This window comes from Xenopus laevis, chromosome 4S (genome assembly GCF_017654675.1).
Source record: "Xenopus laevis strain J_2021 chromosome 4S, Xenopus_laevis_v10.1, whole genome shotgun sequence".
NCBI lineage: Eukaryota > Metazoa > Chordata > Amphibia > Anura > Pipidae > Xenopus > Xenopus laevis.
Window position 1 is genome coordinate 43835051 of NC_054378.1, and position 24044 is coordinate 43859094.

Below are 24044 nucleotides of genomic sequence, written 5' to 3' on the forward strand. Positions count from 1 at the left end.
CAGACTGGGGGCAGGCCACAGGCTTTTGTTAGGTGTGTTACAAATTTACTGGCAGCTACATTGCCGGTATCGTTGCCACCTTTTCTGTAAAAAAATACCGGCCTTCCTGTATTCTTGCCGTTTTTTCCAATTAATAACATTGGCATCAAGCATAATTTTTACCGGCCAGGTAAAACACTGGCCAGGTGGCAACCCTAATTGCTGGTAAATTTGTAATACTGGCCCCAGCAGGTGTTTTACCCGCTAGGCCGGTAAAGTACCATGCGACACCCCTATATACTGGTTAAATCCAGACAGGTGACAACCGTAATGGCTGCCCCCATAGCTTGTATATATAAATCTATAGTTGTGTTTCTAAAGCAAACACAACACTTTACCATTTCGGGGCAAGGCAACAGTACTTTATATTTGTAATCCTTCAAAACATTTTTAATTTTTTTGGTGTCCTTTAAAGACTGAGTGCAGCGAGTCCAGTGGCATATAATGTTGCTATAGGGGAAAAAATAAACTATTAGAGTTTTTGGCCTCTGACACAAGTATGACTGTTAACGAGCACAGGAAAACAATGAATGTTTTATTTGTGGCCACATCATGCACTGCTGCCAGACACCAAGTCTCATTCGTTGTTTTTGTTCCCTGAAAACAGATTTGCTGCGATTAGAGAAAAACAAATACGTTGCACAGACTATTAGAAGCCAGCAGCATCTTATTATTGTGTACCACTGAACCACTACATCCTGGGTCGCCACTCCCAGGGCGGCTACGTGCTGCGTCCCTGCGTTTTTATACCTGAGTTCGTGACAGCACAGTCTCGCGATATGAGACTTGTGACGTCGGGATTAGCAGTCCGGCAGGAATCAAGGAGCTGGATATTAACGGGATGCGGGACGTTTAAGCAGAGATTCTGGCGGTGTAAAGAAAATCGTCAATGTCCCGCAAAAAGCGGGACTGTTAGACGGTAGGTAAATGGGAAAAGTACAGTAGTGCGTGTGCAGGTGTTTCAATTCTTTGATAGGCTTCGTAAAGGGTGGTCATTTCTTAGAGACCCTCAAAGCAATTTTAGAACCAGCAACAGAGCTTCTATGGTCCGTTCCTTTAAAATGCCTTGTACATTTCCGTTCAGGGACGAGCTCGGCTACTTGATGGATACAGTGTTGATAAGAGGGAAGTGTAATAGCCATGTCCCATTTGAAAGCTGCTGCCTATGACATATGCTGACGTCAGAGGATCCCCATGTGACAGCTCTGAGTGTCCAGGGGCGATCCTGGCCCCTCCGCTGCCTGAGGCAGAAGCAGTTGCTGCTGCCCCCCCTCCCCCGGAAATTTGCTCTTAAAGTACCAGGAGCAGCATTTTTGCTGCCCCTGGTACCTAGTGGGGCGCTGCCGCCTGAGGCGACAGCCTCAACTTGCCTCATTGGTGAGGCACCCCTGTGAGTGTCTCCCACTGGCAGAACCTTTATGAGCTCCCCTCACAAATAGGAAGTGGGGAAAGGCTTCTGATCACCTCTGTTATTTCTGGTAGGACCTCTGCAGTCCAGATTTGCTGTTTACTAAAATGCACTAAATTTGACTTTAAAGGGGTGGTTCATCTTCCAAACACTTTTTTCCAATTCCGTTGTTTTTAGATAGTTCCCCAGAAATAAAAACTTTTTTCAATTACTCTTCATTATTTATTTTTTACGGTTTTTCCAAAATCTAAGTTTAAAGTTGAATGTTCCTGTTAGTGATGTGCGGGTCAGGGTTTTCCTGACCCGAACCCGACCCTAACCTGCCCTGTTGCAGCGCGCGCTTCCGGGGTCCTTTTGTAGAACCGTGCCTACCCGCCCCGCCAATGACGTCACAAAAGTGGTGGGGCGAGCAGATGCGAGACTATAAAACCGGAAGTCGGATGCCGGCATTTGAAGGTGGCGGGCGGGGAGAGCAACCCGCACCCGCCCGCCACCCGCGAGGAGCAGTGCAAGGTCGACCCGAACCCGCCCGACCCGTGGGTAAACCCGCGGGTATCGGGTTGGCCCGCACATCACTAGTTCCTGTCTCTGGTGTTTCAGTCTGGCAGCTCAGTAATTCAGGCGCAGACGCTAAACTGTTACAGTTTTGCAACATTGAGCTGAAACATTTCATCAGCATCATCTCTGGAGTATTAGCAACTATTGTATCAGTTCTAACAGCCACCTGCAATGAAACCCAGAGATTCTGCTCAGCAGGGACAAAGATAAGCGATGTATCAACAGTTTACAGGGTTGGCGACCCCCCTCCCAGAGCTGCTTCAGAAGGTGAAAAATGACTTTACTCTTCAATATTCGAAAAACCATCACACATAGAAAATAGAAAGTCATAGGAAAAAGTGGTAATTTCTTGTGATCTATCTGAAACCACTAGTTGTTTGAAGGTGAACCACGCTTTTAAGTTTCCGCATGTTATCGCTGAGAATATTTTTCCGCCCGAATATTCGCAACGACTTAATTTACTAACCAGCGATGCGCTCAGAAGTCATTGTGATCACTTACGGTAACTGCGTTAACGAACCAGCTTACATTGGTGGTAATTTTAGCAAGTTGCGAATTTTCTGGCGATAAATTTAAGTTTTTGCAAATATTTATGCTATAAAATAGTCTTGTTTTATGCCGGTTATTATGGCAGTTTTTACTGTGACATTTATGGCCAGAAATGCATCTTCAAAACTTTGACTGATGATTATACCATGCAACAAAATTACCAGAGTAACACCAATTAAAGATGTATGCATCATATAAACCCTTCTGCCAATAGAATCATATAAACAAGAAATGATACCAGTCAATCTCTTTGCTTCATAAAAATGCACAGTTTAATGTAGCCAATCACAATGAAACCAAAAAAGCGTAGAGACTGACGAATCCTTGGACTGTGATGCCCGCTGCCAATAATACGACTCTGAGCTGAAACTGCTGCTGTTGCAACAGATAGAAGCAGAAGCCAAAATATCCTGTGAGCAATGGCTACAGATCTCTCTCCTGTCAGAAAAGAATGATGGGTAAAAAAAAAAAAGTACTACGGGATATTTCCTGGCCCTTGAGAATTTTCTGGAGAAAAAATACTTTTACGCCACTACATAGGTGGCGGTTAAATTTTTGCAAATATTCTTGCGTAATTTTTTTTCTTTTGCACATTTAGCTGTTTAGTAAACCAGGTGTTAATGTGTACATAGCGTTATTTTCAGTGAATGCGATAACTGGCGAAAACATATTTTTACGCCAGAAAATTTGCATTTACTGCAGGTTAGTAAACTGGCGAAAACATATTTGGCGACACGTTTGTCTATATTTTGTGCGAATATTTTTACTGCACTTACGGTAAACGGACCCCCAAATATTTATCAGTATGTGTAGGAGCAGTGAAAATCGTTTTTAGGGGGGCATTGTAAAATAACAGTTTTAGAAGAAACTAAGTTAGCTTTCATCAGGAGTTCAAAATAAAAAGAGGGATTCCAAATTTAACCAAACTGGAAAAATTGCTAAATCCATCAGCCCTTTTAGCAGGTTATGTGATTCTGTGTACTAATAAAATGCAAACCTTATTATAGCTAAATATTAATTAGTTCAATCGCATTCTACATGGTTACATAGAAGCGTCTGAACCGAATATTAATAAGCCACCCAGCATCAATATTTTATAGAAGGCTGACCACATCAACCCTTTTATTGGATACGCCTAAATAATGATCTAAATGTAACAGTGTAGATGTAAATGTAAGCACATCATTTTTAAATGCATCCCCAATTACAGATCTGTGTCATTGGTGCTTGATTATAAAATTATACCTGCAAATTATCTTTACTTCATGGTGTTATTTGGCTGAACATTACCGGAGCTTTTAGATCTGCGTTTGAGGCAGAGGGCATTATTGGCTTTTGTAAAACCTGTTAACTATTACAGCAACTAGGGATGCACCGAATCTTCAGCAGGATTCGTCCAATTCCTTCTGCCTGGCCAAACCAAATACGAATCCTAATTTGCTTATGCAAATTAGGGGTGAGGAGAGAAATCACGTGACTTTGTTACAAAACAAGGTAGTAAAAAATATTTTCCCATCCTTTGCATATGCAAATTGGGATTCGGATTTGGTTCGATATTCAGCCGAATCTTTCACGAAGGATTTGGCCGAATTCAAAATAGTGGATTCGGTGTATCCCTAAAAGCAACACAGTAGTGGAAACTAATATTTTTATTTCCTTCCCAGACATTTTTCTTCCTGGGGAGAACACTGAACCCCATGTTTAAAAATGCCTTAATGGTCTGATACTTAACAACTCTGGTATTTATTTGCCGGCTAGATCATGCTGACTGCCCTTTAAATTGAAGAGCATATTAGTGAGTGACAGTTAATTTTTAATCTACGCTTAAAGAAGAAAAGCCTAAAAATGTATTTGACAAATAATGCTCTGTTTTACATACTTGACTCATATTCCAGCCCAGAGGTTTGGTAAACCTACAACAGTAATGTTCTATGCCTTTAAATTGTCCATTGAAGCTACCCATCTATGATCTTGTTAGTTCATCTTTTGTAAGCCTCGCTCCTCACAAGTCACTGCCCTCCCTTCCTTACATAGTGACACAATACCCCACAGATCCAACCCTTCCTAACATCGTGACACTATACCCAACAGACTGCCCTCCTTCTCAAGTACCTGGTTTGTAAAAGTAAAGCAGCATAATGGGATAGGTGGCTGCCATTTTGGATACTTCTTAGACGTGTTTTGGGCACTAACCCTGCTTCAATGGCGGAATAAGTGAGTGATCCATGCTGTTGTGGAGGTGGAAAAGGAACTTGTGTCAAACACTGCATTCAGCATTCATGAGTGGGTCACTAAGCTTATATATCCTTATACGGCTTCAACAAATTGTATATATAGTTATGTTTATGTGGCATTCAATAAGGGAGACCTGCTGATATTTTAGAAATTTCATCCAATATACTTTGTTTATGCCTATTTCTGTTTCATAACCTACACTGCATGCCCTTTATTCTTGTTTATACAGGTAGAGCCTGTATTCCAGGGTGAATTTGTTCAGTGCATTCCAGCTCAAAGCATTGTGCTGAATGTTCACTTTCTTTACATTCGAGAAGATAATTTCATGTAATGTGTAACCACCTATAGGGTAAGGTCCTTCAACTACAATAAGGGAAGTTCTTGAAAAAGTAGGCAATTATTAATCATTCTATTTCCCCGTAACAACTGTATAAATCAAAACTGTAAAATTCTGTATTAGTTAAAAACTGCAAATTGTAACTATGCGTAACACATTTTAGGGACTTCTTAAAGGTGTTCTCCACTGAATAACTAAGCAATTTTTCAATATTGATTGATTAAAAAAAGTCAATGGTTTTAGTTATTTTTAAACAGAATTGTTGCATTCTTTACTCTTCTGGCCCGACTTTAAACATGGTTTGTAAGCCAACTGATTAAAACTGACTCCTGTTACATTGTTTTAAAGGACAACTAAAGTTTAAAGTAGGCTAAAACATTTTCACATTCTATCTTGGTCTTCTGTACCAGACCAAGGCAACCACAGCCCTTTAGCAGGGAAGATCTGTGCCTATGAAGATGCCCCAATAGCTCCCAATCTTCTTTTCTGCTGATTCACTGCACATGCTCTGTGCTGCCAGTTAATGAGTTTGATGACCAACTCAAAATATACAGTGCACATAGACTATAAATGTCACAATATAGGGCTGATTAGTAATACAGATTATTACTACATGGCAGCACATAAACCAGTACAACTAGCATCATAATCTTATAATCAGCCTTGTAGCATCATCTTATATTACAGACCAACCTAATTTTTTGCTTGATAATCTGCAACAAGCCCTAAGATTAGCTTCTCAACATCTGCTCAGAGGCCACTGAGCATGTGAGTGTCACAGACACTTTCCAAGATGGTGACCCCCTTTGATAACTTTGAAGTCCTGGGTCATTGCTGAGAATCTGAAACTTTAGGCTGGTTCAATAAGTTCAGAATATATAATATGGCATTTTTAGCCATATTCATTTTTAGGGTTTAGTTCTCCTTTAAAAGTCAGACCCAGAGAACAGAAAAAGATAAACACTGCTTTCATTTGCAATTACAATTACGCATAACTTTTCAACCATTGTACAAATTTAATGAATCTATATTGGAAATATGATTTAGATTTTCTTTCATTATGCAAACTAGCTGTTTTTGGGTGGAGGTTTTTTTGCCCAAAAATAGTGGTATTTTCTGTAAGATTTTCACTGTACAAATATTTCTGATAATTTTATTTCATTCTGCCATGTAAGTATTGGTCTTAAATTAATATAGAAATCACATGCACATTCACACCTCCACACAATTCATCTCTTCCAACACAGCCAGTCACAGAACACACTCTCCTATATGCCCTCCCCTGGATACACCATTCATTACTATCCAGTCTGCGTCCAGAAACAAAGGGAACAAGACAGGTTAAAAAGAGGACAATAAACACTTGGGAATCCACCCTGTAGTTTCCAGCAAGATAATACTAGGGCAAGTACCAAAGAGCTTTACCCAGGTTAAATAGCCTTGATACATTTATGGGGAGAGCAGTAGAGAGAGAAGAAATGGACAGATGGGCAAAGCAGACTAAAACAAGGACAGAGCCAAAAAAAAAAAAAAAGTTAGGGTAGAACATCCAGGACAATAGATGTTGGGAACATATTGAGAAGGGAAGGACAGAGGTTAGAGGAGCTTGAGGGGAAAAAACATTTCTTGCTGGGCGTATATACTCGTGTATAAGCAATATCACACAGCGCCATCTGTTGGTTGTATGAAAGAATAACAGTGACTGCAATATCACACAGCGCCATCTGTTGGTTGTATGAAAGAATAACAGTGACTGCAATATCACACAGCGCCATCTGTTGGTTGTATGAAAGAATAACAGTGACTGCAATATCTCACAGCGCCATCTGTTGGTTGTATGAAAGAATGACAGTGACTGCAATATCACACAGCGCCATCTGTTGGTTGTATGAAAGAATAACAGTGACTGCAATATCACACAGCGCCATCTGTTGGTTGTATGAAAGAATACTGTACATCACATACTATTTGGTACAGTACCATGGTTTTTCTAAATAGCGAAAACCCTACAGCCCCCTCCAGGACTTCCTACTAGCATCCCATAAAGTTTTATTAAAACTATGTGCATGAAAAACAACTATTTCATCGTGACTGAGTGATACAATATTTGGGATCCTGTATCCACAAACCTGTTATGCAGAAAGCTCCAAATTACAGGAAGGTCATCTCCTATAGAGTCCATTTTGAGCAAAGAATTCTTATATTTAAAATATTTTTACTTTTTCTCTGTAATAGTAAAATCATACCTTGTACTTGATCCTAACTAAGCTGAATGATCCATATTGGTGGTATATTGGGTTTATTTATTTAAGGTATGGAGATGCAAATTACAGAAAGATCCCTTAACTAGAAAACCCCAGCTCTCAAGCATTCAGGGAAAATAGTTTTGGGATGCTAGCATTTTCCACTTTTTTTTTTTAAAATAAAGGATAATAATAAATATAACTGCAGGCACTCCCTTTTCATTGCTGACATATACACTCAAATGATTGGTGAACATGGAGCCTATATTTATAGCTCCTTATAAATGCATATCTCCCTTTGAGCAGTAATGTGCTCACGGGTGGCTGTCCACTCCGTTCTGATAACATTTAGTGACATGTAGAATTTCCTCAGTGCAGATATTCAGGGATGGGAAAATTATTGGCAACGGTCTCCTTGATGTGAAAGTATTAAACAGTTTATTGATGTTTTTCTTTGTAGGGCATGCCAGACATGGTTATATATCCTTACTTTATGTTCACTGGAAACAAAGTTATGTCAGGATAACCTTTGCAGATATAGGGAGGTAAGTTAATTTTTTTTTTTTTGCAATCATATTGTAGTTTGAATTAGCACAGTAATCTGATTTATTTTGGAAAAGGGAAATGCTGCCTTTCCCAAAAGCTAGTGTTGGTGAGTCCCTTATTTCCATGTGGTGCTGTGAGGGGTACTCACCATGGCGGCCTAGTGGGCCAGCGGGGACACCCGCCGCACTCTCGACTGGGAAGCCCGCCACGCTGATCTTCCTCTTCTGCGCCAGTTCATTAGTGCGCGCGCAGTGCGCATGTACTGCGTGCGTAATGGCGCCAAATTCAAACTATTTAAAGGGGACTTGGCAACCTATTGATTGCTCGTTATAGGTTCATCTTTTGAGAGATCCTGGTGCTATTTCTGTGTAAATCCTGTGTTCTGATAACTGTTTTGACCCTGTCTGCCTGACTTTCCCTGACTTCTGTGATCCCGACTTCTGCCTGGTAACCGACTATTCTGATATCTGTATTCCGACCGGTGCCTGTATCGTCTATTCTTGATTGATCTCCCGGCTTTGACCCCTGCCTGTCTGACTCCGTTTGAATTCTGCCCGCACCGACCTGGCCTGATTTGACTACACTTTCTCTTACTCCTTGAATTGTGACCTTTTGCCCAAAAGACTTTTGCTTATAATCGTGCCCCTCTGCTCTCCAGAACCCTTAGCTTGGCTCCTCTTTTTATAAGACCTGGCGGCATCCTATTAGCCGAGGGCTTCTCCCGAGGTGAAAGGCGGCTGTTAAAGGTGGAAGTAAGAGCCGAGACCAGGGAGCCTAGCATTAGTTCTGGATTAGGGTGCCGATCGTTACCTGTGCCTTCTCATTAATATAAGAAATTGTGGGGTAGTTATGGGTTCTGGTTACCCGTAATCCAGAAAGCTCTGAATTATGGGAAGGCAATCTCCCACCGCCTCCACTGTAATCAAATAATTCCGACTTTTTAAAATATCATTTATTTTTTTCTATAATAATAAAAGTTACTTGTACTTGATCCTAACTAAGATCTAATTATTCCTTATTATAAGCAAAAGCAATCCTATTGGGTTTATTTAATGTTTATATTTTAAATATGCTTAATGTATGGAGATCCAAATTACAGAAAGATCCCTTTTCTGGAAAACCCCAGGTCCCGAGCAATCTGGATAATAAGTCCTATACCTGTATATATTTTTTTCAGAGCTTTTCTTTAAAAATGTCATTCTGCCTGAGGGTAGCACCGGAGTATCTTTCTGTAATTTGGATCTTCTTCATATGAGTAAGTGCCCCAATAGGCACGAAACGCGTTAGGTATCATGTCCTAATACATTTTCTAATTTTTTACTTTTGTTTTCGTATTTTTTGGAGACCCTCACATTCCGTTTGGACACAGTAATTCTTCATACCTTTAGTCTACTGTAAAATCATGTAATAATTAAAAAAAAACACCAATAAGCTGGTTTTGCTTCCAATAAGGATTAATTACAGTTAGGTCCATAAATATTTGTACAGACAACTTTTTTTTTCGAATTTTGGTTCTGTACATTGCCACAATGAATTTTAAATGAAACAACTCAGATGCAGTTGAACTGCAGACTTTAATTCAGTGGGTTGAACAAAAAGATTGGATAAAATGTGAGGAACTAAAGCCTTTTTTTAACACAATCACTTCATTTCAGGGGCTCAAAAGTAATTAGACAAATTAAAAAACTGAAAATAAAATGTTCATTTCTAATACTTGGTTGAAACCCCTTTGCTGGCAATGACAGCCTGAAGTCTTGAACTCATGGACATCACCAAATTCTGGGTTTCCTCCTTTTTAATGCTCTGCCAGGCCTTTACTGCAACAACTTTCAGTTGCTGTTTGTTTGTGGGCCTCTCTGTCCGAAGTTTAATCTTCAACAAGTGAAATGCAGCTCAATTGGGTTTAGATCAGGTTACTGACTTGGCTATTCAAGAATATTCCACTTCTTTGCTTTAATAATCTTCTGGGTTGCCTTGGCTGTATGTTTTGGGTCATTATGAAACTCCTCCCAATCAATTTGACTGTATTTAGCTGGATTTGAGCATACAGTATGTCTCTGAACACCTTAGAACTCATTCGGCTGCTTCTGTCCTGTGTCACATCATGGATAAACACTAGTGTCCCAGTGCCACTGGCAGCCATGCACCCCCAAGCCATCACACTGCCTCCACCATGTTTTATAGATGATGTGGTATGCTTTGGATCATGAGCTGTTCCACACCTTCTCCATACTTTTTTCTTGACATCATTCTGGTAGAAGTTGATCTGTCCAAAGAATGTTTTTCCAGAACTGTGCTGGGTTTTTTTTAGATGTTTTTAGCAATGTCCAATCTAGCCTTTCTATTCTTGATGCTTATGAGTGGCTTTCACCTTGCAGTGCACCCTCTGTATTTACTTTCATGCAGTCTTCTCTTTATGGTAGACTTGGATATCAAGAGACTTGGAAGAGGTTTCTCTTCATCATGGAAATGATTCTGTGATCATCACCACTGTTGTCTTCTTGGGACGTCCAGGTCTTATTGCATTGCTGAGTTCACCAATGCTTTCTTTCTTTCTCCGGATGTACCAAACTGTAGATTTTGCCCCTCCTAATTTTTTTTAGCAATTTCTCGGATGGTTTTTTTCTGTTTTTGCAGCTAAAGGATGGCTTGTTTCACCTGCATAGAGTGCTCTTTTGACCGCATGTTGTCTGTTCACAGCAAAATCTTCCACATACAATTACCCCCCCCCCCTCAAATCAACTCATTTATCTGCTTCATTGATAATGACATAATAAAAATTTCTACATTGAATAATAAAGGAATTGCCCACACTGCCCATGGAATAACCTTTGAGTCAATTTTCCAATTACTTTTGAGCCCCTAAAACGAAGTGATTGTGTTAAAAAAGGCTTTAGTTCCTCACATTTTTATGCAATCTTTTTGTGCAACTCACTGAATTAAGCTGAAAGTCTGCAGTTCAACTGCATCTGAGTTGTTTCATTTAAAATTAATTGTGGTAATGTACAGAACCAAAATTAGAAAAAAAGTTCTGTGCAAATATATATGGACCTAACTGTATGTCTTCGTTTGGATCAAGTAGAAGGTACCGTTTTATTATTACATATAAAAATAAAATCATTTTAAAAATGTGTAATATTTGGACAAAATGGAGTCTATGGGAGACAGCCTTTACGTAATTTGGAGCTTTCTGGATAACGAGTTTCCGGATAATGGATCCCATACCTTTTATTAGAAATCTTCTGGGCAAACGGACACAATGAGAACCATACTCCGAACTCTTTAAAGGTTTACTTATACAACTTATAAGTAATAATCCCATGAAGTTTATTCCGCTCTCTTTCTGGTCCAAATTATCAAACTAGCAAAATCAGTTATGAAATCACCCATAACAGCAGCCACATTACCAATCTTGTGTTAGCAATATGCTCAGTGTGTTGTGCTTCACATAAATATGGGGGACCCACTTTGCATTCTACATTGACTAAGTACATTATTTATGGATTACAATTGCATTCCTTTTTGCATTAGTGAAATAATTATCACTACAGTGCCAGAAGAAAATCTTTCTCACACGTTAACTGTTAGAATCTTTGTATAAAAACAGAATTTGTGATATTTCAAATTGCTGTTTCACTGAACCAAAAATAATTTCATGATATTGATATGCATTCCACTGAACTGGGACTGAAAGTGTTGCTCTCAACTAATTTTTAGATATTTATACAAAATAATTAAACCGACATATTTATGCATGTTATGCAACACTTTTTACAAAGTATCAGAAAGCAGTCCATGGGTATAGATTTACCTTAAGAGGTCTTAAACATGATACCAGTTTTGTAAACTTTTATATCAATTAATCAATTAATTACTGTTGCTTCCCACTCTTCCAGGACAATTGCGTAAGTCATGCAGTCTTCAAGCCACAGATTCCGTGATGTAGAGCACCACCCTCTTCTCAATGAAAACGATGGATATGACTCTACCCCTTGTGAGGGTGAGCTCTCTGACAAAGTATGGTTCATACGGGATGGGTGTGGCATGGTCTGTGCTGTGATTACCTGGCTACTAGTCGTCTATGCAGACTTTGTGGTGACTTTTGTTATGCTGCTGCCTTCAAGAGACTTCTGGTATTCTGTCATCAATGGAACACTTTTTAACTGCTTGGCGGTACTTGCTTTGACATCTCACCTAAGGACAATGCTAACCGATCCGGTAAGATTATGTACCTCATACCTAGTTCAGACATCTATTATAGCTGACTCCAAATTTCTCCAATATAATATCCGCTTTTTTTTTTAAGTGGTTATTTATAGAGGCAAATGGAAAGCAGAAAATGATTGAAGGTAAAACATTTGTGTTGCAGACCTCTAATAGTGCAAGTAAAGTAAGTTGGATCACCGTTAAAGGTTGTGTTAGATGAGCGAGCCTATACAGGTGATATAAGTCCTGTTAATTAAATCTAAGATATAATGAACAGAGCAATATATTAAACCCATGACTTTACAGTAAAACATAATAAAATGGCTATATCTAAATATGCACTGTGCTGTATCCGTTCTAAATGAACTGATACAGCACAGGAGCTGTCTGGGTCAGTAGCTGGAAATATTCTTTTTTTTTTTATTATTATTTTTCATTTTAGCAGGCAGAAGGCAGTTCGGGGAGATTGTCGCCCTGAAGAAGAGGCGATTAGTCACGAATCTGCCCGTGTGCTTAAACTCTAAAACACAAATTTTTAGATGTTACTGTTCCTTTAAATTTCAGATTTATTCAGCGTTAATAATGGTCATCAGCAACTTGTATGGCTCCTCTCCAATAGATATTTGGTTACAGAATCCAGATACCATCAGGCCTGCATAGGTACCAATTATGATCAGATTTTCAGTTCGCAGGGCCAAACTATCCGATCAACCCATTTTGGCCTAAAATATGAGTGGCCAAATTGGGCATTGATCAACTAGATTGGTGATGCCAAATGATTGGATCTATTGTGTATGGCTCACTTTATGTTATAATCATAAATCTGACTCCCAGAATTCAGTAGCTTGTTTGTTAGCACAGCACAGACAATGCTTAATTTTTTGAGAGGCACTTCTCTTGCTTTCAGGTTAAAGGAATTGCTCAGTATAAAAATAAAAACTGGGTAAATAGGCCTTGCAAAATAAAAAATTTTATTAATACAGTTAGTTAGTAAAACATATAATGTATATAGACTGGTGTGACTGGATGTATTACATAATAGCCAGAACGCTACTTCCTGCTTTTCAGCTCTCTTGGTTTCCACTGATTGGTTACCAAGCAGTAACCAATCATTGACTTGAGGGGGGCACATGGGTCATAACTGTTGCTTTTGAATCGGAGCTGAATGCTGAGGATCAATTGCAAACAGTTATGTCCCATGTGGGCCTCCTTATAGTTACTGACTAACTCAGAGAGCTGGAAAGCAGGAAGTAGTGTTCTGTTCTGTGAAATAAGACATCCAGTCACTCCAGCCTTTATACATTACATTTTTGCCTAACTATATTAAAAAAAATTTAATTTTGCACAGTTACCCAGTTTTTATTGTTCTTTTAAAATAGAGTGAAACCCTAAAAATGAATAGGACTAAAAATGACATTTTATATACTGAACTTATTGCACCAGCCTAAAGTTTCAGCTTGTCAATAGCAGCAATGATCCAGGACTTCAAACTTGTTACAGGGGGGTCACCATCTTGGAAAGTGTCTGCGACACTCACATTCTCAGTGGTCTCTGAGCAGCTGTTGAGAAGCTAAGCTTAGGGGTCGTCACAAATTATCAAGCAGAAAATTAGGTTGGCCCGTCATACAATTCTGATGCTTGCTGTACTGGTTTATGTGCTACCATGTAGTAATTATCCATATTAATTACTAATCAGCCTTATATTATTACATTTCTGTTTTGTGTATATTGTGAGTGGGACCCTAAGCTCAGTAAGTGACAACAGCACAGAGCATGTGCAGTGAATCAGCAGAAAAGAAGATGGCAAGCTAATGAGGGCATCTTTGGAGGCACAGATCTTTACTGCTAAAGGGCTGTGTTTGTCTGGGGTTGGTACAGAAGCCCATAGCATAATGTACAACATTTCTAGCCTACTTCTTTAGTTTAACTTTCCTTGTCCTTTAATGTCACACACTACACAGACACATACACGTTACCCCCATGTATGTAGTCAGTAACAGAAACAGAATCCATCTATTACTGTGCACACAAGGCAGATTTTGTTCAGAACATGCTTCTGTACGTTTTCTGTACAAAATCATGCTAAATCAGTTGCACTTTCACATATCCATTATGTATTCTGTTTACTGTAATTAGACTTGGAGTGATTCTTCAGCCCCTGTTGTATTTTTGAAGACTTTTCTCTTCGTGTAGTCTTTTTGAGAAAATTGCCCTGGTAATTTCACCCAGGGCAGCTTTCATAAGCCTTGCATTGCATAATCACTTTAACACATCAATGCTGGGGCTGATTCAGATCATTTGCTGCTTGCTAATGAGGGAGCCACAGATGAAAGCCAGCTGATTTCCTCTTACCATTGATTTGATATTGTTGCTTAGCTATTTTATCATAAACTTAAAAATGCACAGACTTAACTTTTACTAAAGCGGGACCAGCCCATGTTCATTGGTCAAACCCTCTCTTTGTTCGTTTACCCTGCAGTGTGAATACTGTTGTATCAGAAAAAACATACGGTATATACTCGAGTATAAGCCGAGGTACCTAATTTTACCTACGAAAACTGGGAAAACTTATTGACTCTAGTATAAGCCTAGACACAACTACAGCCCTGTCTCCCAGCAGCGCACATTCCGCCAAAGCGACCCCCCCAGTGATCAACCGGACTTCTTTGCAAAGTTGATGGTGACAGAGAATTGCCAAACGGATTACTGTGTGCATTGTCCCACTGTCCCACTACCATGTGCAGAGGGTGCTGTGTGATATTGCCATCACTGTTAATCTTTCATATAACCAACAGAGGGCGCTGTTTGATATTGCCATCACAGTTAATCCTTCATATAACCAACAGAGGGCGCTGTGTGATATTACAGTCACTGTTATTCTTTCATATAACCAACAGAGGGCGCTGTGTGATATTGCAGTCAGTTATTCTTTCATATAACCAACAGAGGGCGCACTGTTATTCTTTCATATAACCAACAGAGGACGCACTGTTATTCATTCATATAACCAACAGATGGCGCTGTGTGATATTGCAGTCACTGTTATTCTTTCATATAACCAACAGAGGGCGCACTGTTATTCTTTCATATAACCAATAGAGGGCGCTGTGTGATATTGCAGTCACTGTTATTCTTTCATATAACCAACAGAGGGCGCACTGTTATTCTTTCATATAACCAACAGAGGGTGCTGTGTGATATTGCAGTCACTGTTATTCTTTTATATAACCAACAGAGGGCGCACTGTTATTCTTTCATATAACCAACAGAGGGCGCTGTGTGATATTGCAGTCACTGTTATTCTTTCATATAACCAACAGAGGGCTCTGTATGATATTGCAGTCTCTCCCCAAGTGAACTGTTGGTATAGGAATGATTAAAAGTGACTGCAATCTCAGCTACTGCCCGCTGACCCGAGTATAAGCCGAGGTAGACTTTTTCAACACAACTTGGCTTTTAGTATTTACTGCTGTTCTTAGATCTTCCAGGGAGCTGTTATCTTGTGTTAGGGGGCTGCTATCTCTTGACCATCCCATTGTTCTGTTGTTAGGCTGCTTGGGGGGGGGGAGGGGTGATATCACTCCAACTTGCAGTAAAGAGTGATTGAAGTTTATCAGAGCACAAGTCACATGACTGGAGGCAGCTGGGAAATTGACAAAATGTCTAGCCCCATGTCAGATTTCAAAATTCAATTTAACAAAATCTGTTTGCTCTTTTGAAAAATGGATTTCAGTGCAGAATTCTACTGGAGCAGCGCTATTAACTGATGCGTTTTGAAAAAAACATGTTTTCCCATGACTTATAGCACTTTGCACGTTGCACTGCAATTACAGCAAGTTTCCCTGACTGGAACACGTGAGTTCCGTCACTTTAGTTTTGTTTAGTATTTAATATCAGTGGCTGCAGCTTACAGGATTTTGCTTGTGGTGACCCCTGGGGAATGAGTGGCTAATAGATACGTTTTCTGCTTGAGGTCTTCTGCTGCCTTTGATTTAATTTTTCCCCTCCTTTTAGTTACGGTTTTATTTTTACACCGTTACATTAAGAATTTATGAACTGTTTGTCAATGTACATTAAATTACTGTCAGTTTTTCATTTTATGCAGTTGGATGACTTGTCTTTAAACCCTTTCAGTTAGAACAGCTATTTAAAAAATAGTTTCACAATATATATATGTTTGGGTATTTTCCAGGGGGCGGTTCCCAAGGGCAATGCCACTAAAGAATACATGGAAAGTTTGCAGTTGAAACCAGGAGAAGTAATATATAAATGTCCGAAATGCTGCAGTATCAAACCAGAACGTGCCCACCACTGCAGGTAAATAAAGGCATCCCCATAAACATTCTTTCTTTTATTCATTAAGGCAATTGCACTTTATTTTAGTCAAGCGAGTGTGATATTGTTTTGGTTTATACAACATAATTTTCTTGCATTGACAGATCAAAATTTGAAGCTGTTGTCAACATTGGGGTATATTTATCAATGAGTGAAGTTAGAGATCGCATGAAATTACACCTTTCTCCATTCATTTCAGTGGGATTTTTAAAGGCGGATTTCTCAAATGGCGAACTTTCACCCCTTGATAAATACTCCTTTAAAAATGCCATAGAAAGGGATGTAGAGAGACGATATTTTCACTCTAGCCGACTGTGGTGATCTCTAACTTCACTCTTTGATAAATATACCCCCATTGTCAATATAGAAATCTCACTCGGAAATAGAAAGCTATGTAATGAAAGCCCTTTCACTTCCTTTACTGCACTTCCCACAAGGGATGCACTGAACCCTATTATTTGGGATTTGGCTGAATTGTTCTTTCTCTGTCGTCTCTGGGGGACACAGGGGACAGTAGGGGTTAAGCTTCATCCTCCAGCAGGCAGGACACTTATTAAAATATTGAAAAAGGGGCGTTTATGGTGGTCCAGCTTAACCCCACACACTGTACTCAATCCATTCAGTTGTTTAAGTGTCCTGCACCCGGGAGGATGGGCAAAGCTCTCTCTGATCCTGCTGAATCCGAACCCTGAAATTACCGGCACACGGGCAGACACTACCGCAGCAAATTTTTCTGATTTTGTTAGGGTTCCGATTCGTTTTGGCCAGATCAGAACCCAGACAATTTTTGTCATGTGACATGTTAAGGAGGACAAACATATTATTTTTGTATTATACATACAAAACCACTTTGTCACCAAGAATGACCAAAACGTTGGGTTTATTAAATTGTTATATTGTATGTCTATGGAACTAAATTTTAAGGGAGCAAATCACAGTTGATTTACCAATGCAAAGAGAGTGCTAAGGAACGGTAATAGGATTCACATGGCAACAATTCAAATCTAGATTGTGGTTGATTTGAAGTTGATTAATGTATCTAAATCCACAACAAAGAGAATTATCCAAGATTTATTATCCAAAATTCAAACCTGTATCTCCTTCTGTACATATGTAATTCCTGATGTACAGTCGAAAGTTGATCAAAAAAAATGCTGACATTCATTTTTATTCCAGTAATATTTTCCTTTCCTTGGCTGATAATAGTTGTGCATTTTCATAACAAAAAAAAATTTGTATTTCAAATTACCCCCCCTCTTTTTTTTTTTTTTGCATTAGCATTTGCAAGAGATGTATTCGTAAGATGGATCACCATTGTCCGTGGGTGAACAACTGCGTGGGAGAAAAGAATCAGAGGTTTTTCGTGCTTTTTACTGTGAGTGTTCATTAATAATTAACACAAAGTCTTGCATTCACTGTGTATGCAGGTTCCATTAGCTTTTGAGTCTGATAGCATATGGCCAAAGCCAGACAAGAGATTGGTGGTCAATTGCTACTAGTATCAGGAAGTGTAGATTTAAATAGTTGCTCTGGCAAGGCACAATACTGTAGACCAATATAATTTCAGGATTCTATAAGATGAACCTGTCATTCAGAAGAATTACAATTTTTTTTTAGATTTCACAGCTATGAAAACACTTCTTATAAACCCTCTTTTAGATCATCAGGCTATAGTTTTCTAATTCCTCTTTGGACACATGTCGAACAATCAAAATAAAAATCAAATTAATTGAATTAACTATGCGTGCCTACAGATTCAGCATATCACAAACCTGCATACACATTGTGGCCAGAGAAAATTGTGCAATGCCAGCAGTCTGCCTGTGCCTTTGCCTACATTATTTGTCTATTTCTGGTTTTTCTTTTTTTTTTCCCATGTCTCGTCTCCCTGTGTTAACTTGATTTACATAGTGTTCTCCATATTATCTCTCCACACCATGCGTAAGGATTTTGAATAATGTGCATACTACAATTGGATATTTAAAAAAAGTTTAAAGATACCGAGCAATTTCACAACCTTAAAACAGTTAGATGATTTCTTCAAGAAAAATATGTATTGACAAAATAAATTCATTAACCACCAATCAGCTCTATCAATTATTTATACTTTACAAATTCAATAGTGTTAAGTTCATTAACTACTTTTGTGTCATGATCAGTTAACTTATTTACGCCTTAAAAAATTATCAATTGCCACTTATTTATATATATTGAAGTGCTTAGTGCTTGGATATAGGTTAGATAAACCAATTATTGTAATTTGCCAATTTCCCTCCAATAAAGTGCCGTGCCACAAAATTCAATGGATTAAAAATGAATTCATCTGCATAAGTAAAGTAACTAAGTGTTATTTCATTAATTCCCCAAGAAGGATTTTATAGATTCAAAGTGATTTAAGTGCTAATCATTTAATCCATGGAATTAATCAAGCTCATTACTGAAATTCATTGATAGCAGCGAGAAAAAGTGTTTCAATCTTTCGCCAAAACCGTTAGGTATATAGAAAAAGTATTCAAATCTTTTGCTGAGGCGCGTTTCGCTCCTGCTTTCTCAAGGCAATGTGTGTCTCCTCTGGATGCTGAATATTTAAGCACTTCCACGTGCGACGTCATTTCGTCACGCGAGATTTACTACTGTGTCAGACGTCAAAGTCACAGGCATTCAACTCTCACTTTAGATCACCGGGATTTGGGGACTATGGGGCAAATTTACTAAAGGGCAAAGTAAGTAACGCTGGCGAAAATTCACCAGAGTGAGTAAATTCGCTGATTTACTAACGGGCGCTGGCGTAACTTCACACTCTTAACGCCAGGCGAATGGACGTAACTACGCAAATTCACTAAGATGCAGCTTTTACTGAACGTTACCTCTTGCGCCAGACTTGCCTTCGCCACCTCAAGCCAGGCAAAGTGCAATACAGTAGATAGGAGTTCCTCAAAAAAAAAAAAGTTGAAAAAAGCACTGGCGTCTTTTACTTTTTACAGGGTGATGGGCTGGAAAAGATTGTAATTTTTTTTCCTAACATATGGCACCTAAACTATACAGTGGGCACATGTGTAGGGCAATATAACACCTCTATTTTATTTTATTAAGGTTCCCTAGCCTTGTGTAGTGTAATGTAGTTACTGCAACATATACGTCCATTGTACTTTAACTTCACTCCTTATGCTAATTAGGCATCGCTAGTGAAACTTCAAACTGCTTATTGTACTATCACAAGCACAACTTCGCAAGCGTTCGGAACCCTGGGCGTAATTTCGGATTTTCATGGATTAGCATTGTCCTGGCGAATCTACGCCTTGCGAAGTGTTGCGATGTCAGCAAACCCGTCGCTGGCGCAATTTCGGAGGCAAGTAAATTTGCCCCTTTGTCGCTAAACAGTTTTCAATTGCGCCAATTTTATTCTATTTATCATTAGTTGGTACCTATAGCTATAATTACAGCGTTTATCCCAGGTTGATTATAACATATAAAGTATCAATGCACTATTTAGCAGCTTAAAATATAACTTTTTTAACTTTCAGTGAATAAAGGTTATATTTTAAGATGCTTAATAGTGTGTTGGCAGATTACAATAGTTGGTTTGTCTAACCTATATACAAGCACTAAGCACATTGTTATTTTAATTTGAGAATTTATTTATGGAAACTTTTTCTCTCTATTTATCCTTAGATGTATATAGCTCTGATCTCAACGTATGCCCTAATTTTGTGTGGGTTACAGCTTTTCACTTGTGTCAAAGGACAATGGACAGGTAGGTTACCAGAATTATTGAGCCATTAAGACTGAAAAAAGTCAATGACATAAATATGATACCCTTGGTTTTAGAAACTGATATGTCATAGACTGTAAAGAAAAATATTTGGGGCATTATTGGTATGTTAAGAAATGGACAACTCAAACATGAAGTGTATTTCAATTTAATTGAAATAAAAAAACAAAGTTATGCCAAGGAAGTTTAGTGCTAATAAACTTTGTCTTCAAAAATCAACTCCTTATAGGCAGCCGAACCTCCCGATTTTTTTCCTGAATTGGCTAACACCATGTGAATTATTTTATTTGTTCCCCCAGTAGCGTATGGGGTGCCATTAACTATACTATACACAAGGGTAGTGATAAGATTTACACTGCCAGATATGGTGTATCAACCGCTAAATTTTTTCAATGTTCAATCAATGAAGTGACAAGTATCCATGTTACATAGATATGTCATCTTAAGGGAACAATGTTTCTGAGTGTTGGAAATTACAAACAAAATTTGGCCCCATGGTCAACAGTTGGATTAAATGGAGACCCATGTAGGTATTTCGGCAGTACTTTACCCAGAGCTTGAAATGGACCTCCCTTGTGACGCGTAAAATAAGTGCTTTGTATGGTGACTTAATGGTTTTTCTATAGTGTGCTTGTGTTTGCTAGGCAATTAGCAAACTGTTTTGAGGCAACTCCAAGATGCATGTATATAAGCTGTGTATAAGTGAGCATCCCAACTAGGTACCTTTTATTTTATTTATTTTTTTAAATTCTGGGGCCCCATCAACCTTTGTTCAGGATTGGCTCTCAAAATATGTTAATGGCCTCCAATCTGGCTAAGGTATCTCTAGGCATTTGGCATTATTATTTCAATATAGTATTTTCCACTGTTGAAAGGCCAGACAACATTGATTTGTTAAAAGACCAGGAAATCCCTATTTATGGGGGAGGTGGGAACAGTTAGAAAGAAAAATTGCACTGGGAAGTTTAAATCGCCTCAGCGCCATCTTACCTTGCTTTCCCAGTCTTCCCTCTGTCCATTTAAGATTTGCATGTAAAGTAAACTTCCATATAAATGTAACTGGGAAGTTGAGTAAAGGTGGCCATAGACACACAGATCCTATCGTACGAATCAAGGATTCGTACGATTTTCGGATCGTGTGTGGCATGTGCCGACATCTTTCGTCCGGCGGAGATCGGTCGTTTGGTCGATCGGTATGGGTTGATTTTGACCTGACCGATCCAGCCGGAGCCCATTGCGCATCGTCATCGGATCGTTCGGCCATACGGCCGAACAATCAGATTACCCCCGATATAGCCATGCTCGTTAATGCCATATCGGGGAAAGATCCGCTCGTTTGGCGATGTTGTCAAACGAGCGGATCTTTGCGTCTATGGCCACCTTAAGCAAGGTGAGATGCAGTTCATACTTCACTAGCTGGGAAAGTTTTATTTTCCAAGAGGACCACCAGCCAAGGAAAAAAACCTAGATATTTTGTCCCACATTTTGTGAATAGGGCTTTGCTTGTCTATAGGATATTATGGTGTGCATGCATTGGTGATGTAGAGTCATAATTAATATCTCTCTCTCTCTTATAGCATGTAGCAGCTTCTCTCCCCCCGTTACTGTAATCCTGATGATCTTCCTGTGTCTTGAGGGATTTCTCTTTCTTACATTTACAGCAGTTATGTTTGGTACTCAGATACACTCAATTTGCAATGATGAAACGGTAAGATGGCTTTATGTTTATCATTACTAAATACACATCATTTTAGCTGCTGTAGTTTATAACCTAATGCCAGATAACACTGATTTAATGCCATTTTAGTCATATATTTGTGTTGCACACACAAAGCTTGCAGTAATGAATTAGCTATACCTTTGTGCTTTAAAGATTAGATATGATACACATTTCCTTAAAAACTTTACATTTGTTGCATCAAACACTGCATAGATAACTTAAGTTATGAGGATCCTGCAACACTGCAGCCTCCCTGTAAAGATTTGCATAATCGGTTAATTTGGTTAATCAGGAGATTAGCCATTTTGGTTGAATCCTACGTTTATGGGAGAAGATTGTATACCTGTGTTATAAGGTTATAAAGTATAGTGTCTGTTATTACGTAATTGTTGTTACCCGAGATAGTAAGAGATAGACAGATAATATAAAAAAACATTTGAAGTGCCACATTAGAATGGAAAAAAAGGGAGGGCAATGTATCTATGCCATTGATTTAGGGCATATATTATTGCACTGGCCAGTCTTAAGCAATCATTTTATTTTATGTGCAGGAAATTGAACGTCTTAAAAGTGAGAAGCCAACATGGGAGAGGAGGTTACGATGGGATGGCATGAGGTCGGTTTTTGGAGGGCAGCCATCTTTCCTATGGATTAATCCTTTCGCAGGTTTGCAAGTCAGACGCTTCCTGAGAGCAAGGAAAGGGGGTACAGAGTTCTCCGTCTGAACTGTCTTCTTGTTCCACTGGAATTATCCCAAATTTATTTATTTTATGTAAGGAAAATCACTCCTGCTATCAACAGGGTCAAAGATAAAGAGATGAAAAAAATGCAAGTATTTCCTTCCGCAAAGATTTTTATTAAAAGCAGTCTATTTAATATGGCCAGCATGAACAAGGATTTAAAATGAAGTCTGTTCTAAATCTAATTTATAATTATACAGGGTTTTTTTTTTTTTGTTTTTCCTTTGTACAAGTCAACCTGCCCATTTTTTTTATTAATCAACTTTTTTTATTCATCAATTTTTTGAATAACAAGCTGAATGACTTTTTGTGCATTATGCAATTCTGTTTCAATGCTGTTTAGCTGATTTTTGTTTCACTTTTCTGTACTGTATTATTGGAAGATTTGATTTTCTTGATGCTGGACAGAGCTACAAACCTTGAACACCCTGACTGTGCAATATGTGTGTAAGCATCGGCATGCAGATAGCAGAGATCGGCTGTGGTGTGAGCATGCAGGTGTCATAATGGCAGTAATAAGGCATTTTCTCTTTGTATCCCTATCGTCTCTATGCTGCCTATATATATATCTCTCTTTCAATTGCTAACATTATTCATTGTTCATTTCATCCACTTTTACTTTCCATCTGTGCAGTCCTTGTTTTCACTCCTTTATGCTGCCGCTGTCTGCCAATTTTGGCATTTAATCCTCATATACCGAATCTGGAAGTTAAATGAAACATATGAGTCTTCTTAAAACATGGAATATTGTAGCTAGGATAGAAAAGGAGTGTCAAACTATTTATGAACCAAAGCTAAATGAACTCTACACAGTTTACAAAAATGGTGATCTGATTCCTTTATCATTTCCATGGGTGACTGCCACTCTCTCATTTACCATTCCTTTCAGATTCAGTGAGTGAACTGCTTGTAAGTGGATGAATCGTGTTTGATAAAATGTTTGCAATGGGAAATTGAGTTAGGTTGGTGCTGGTCTTTGTTTTTAATGTATAGCATACATGTATGTTTTGGCTGGAAGCAGCCATAGGCATTTTCAGCATGGATGCTTCCATTTAAGCCACTAATGCACTTGGCGCAAAAACTGTCATGGTGCTCACCTTTGCTCATTGCATTCCATAGGTTAGTGTCTGAATTATTGCATGTGTAAAATATTCATCTCACCTGGGAGTGAAAGTTGTGTTATTGCCATTCATTAAAGTATGATATTGTAAAAAGAGGGGGCAAGGTATGGGGTCCTCTTATGCACGGACTTCTGAAATAAAGTATTCAGATTCTTACAGTTCAAACACTACGCTGCATACACCTACAGTATGGAATAGGGATCAGTTCCAGTATTACAGTATATTAAACATGGGA

The 24044-nt window shown here is 38.7% G+C and overlaps 1 protein-coding gene across 3 annotated transcripts; it reads left to right on the plus strand.

Moving 5' to 3' along the window:
• Window positions 1–800: 800 nt before the first annotated feature.
• On the plus strand, window positions 801–23967 carry zdhhc7.S (zinc finger DHHC-type containing 7 S homeolog). 3 transcript variants are annotated; one of them, XM_018260571.2, is made up of 9 exons: window positions 802–958; window positions 5019–5138; window positions 7830–7914; window positions 11812–12133; window positions 16314–16438; window positions 17735–17831; window positions 20129–20210; window positions 21806–21936; window positions 22500–23967. In XM_018260571.2, exons 4-9 carry the CDS (start codon window positions 11828–11830, stop codon window positions 22671–22673), a joined length of 915 nt encoding a protein of 304 aa, XP_018116060.1. In that variant the 5' UTR covers window positions 802–958; window positions 5019–5138; window positions 7830–7914; window positions 11812–11827; the 3' UTR covers window positions 22674–23967. The 3 variants fall into 3 exon arrangements, with proteins under 3 accessions (XP_018116059.1, XP_018116060.1, XP_018116062.1); XM_018260570.2 differs by lacking the exon at window positions 5019–5138 and having other exon boundaries at window positions 801–958; XM_018260573.2 differs by lacking the exons at window positions 5019–5138; window positions 7830–7914.
• The last annotated feature ends 77 nt before the right edge of the window (window positions 23968–24044 follow it).

Coding starts and splice junctions, on each gene's coding strand:
- zdhhc7.S (XM_018260570.2), top strand. CDS start 11,828: ATGCAGTCTTCAAGCCACAGATTCCGTGATGTAGAGCACCACCCTCTT. Junction 12,134..16,313: donor GGACAATGCTAACCGATCCG/GTAAGATTATGT, acceptor GGTATTTTCCAG/GGGGCGGTTCCCAAGGGCAA. Junction 21,937..22,499: donor CAATTTGCAATGATGAAACG/GTAAGATGGCTT, acceptor TTTTATGTGCAG/GAAATTGAACGTCTTAAAAG.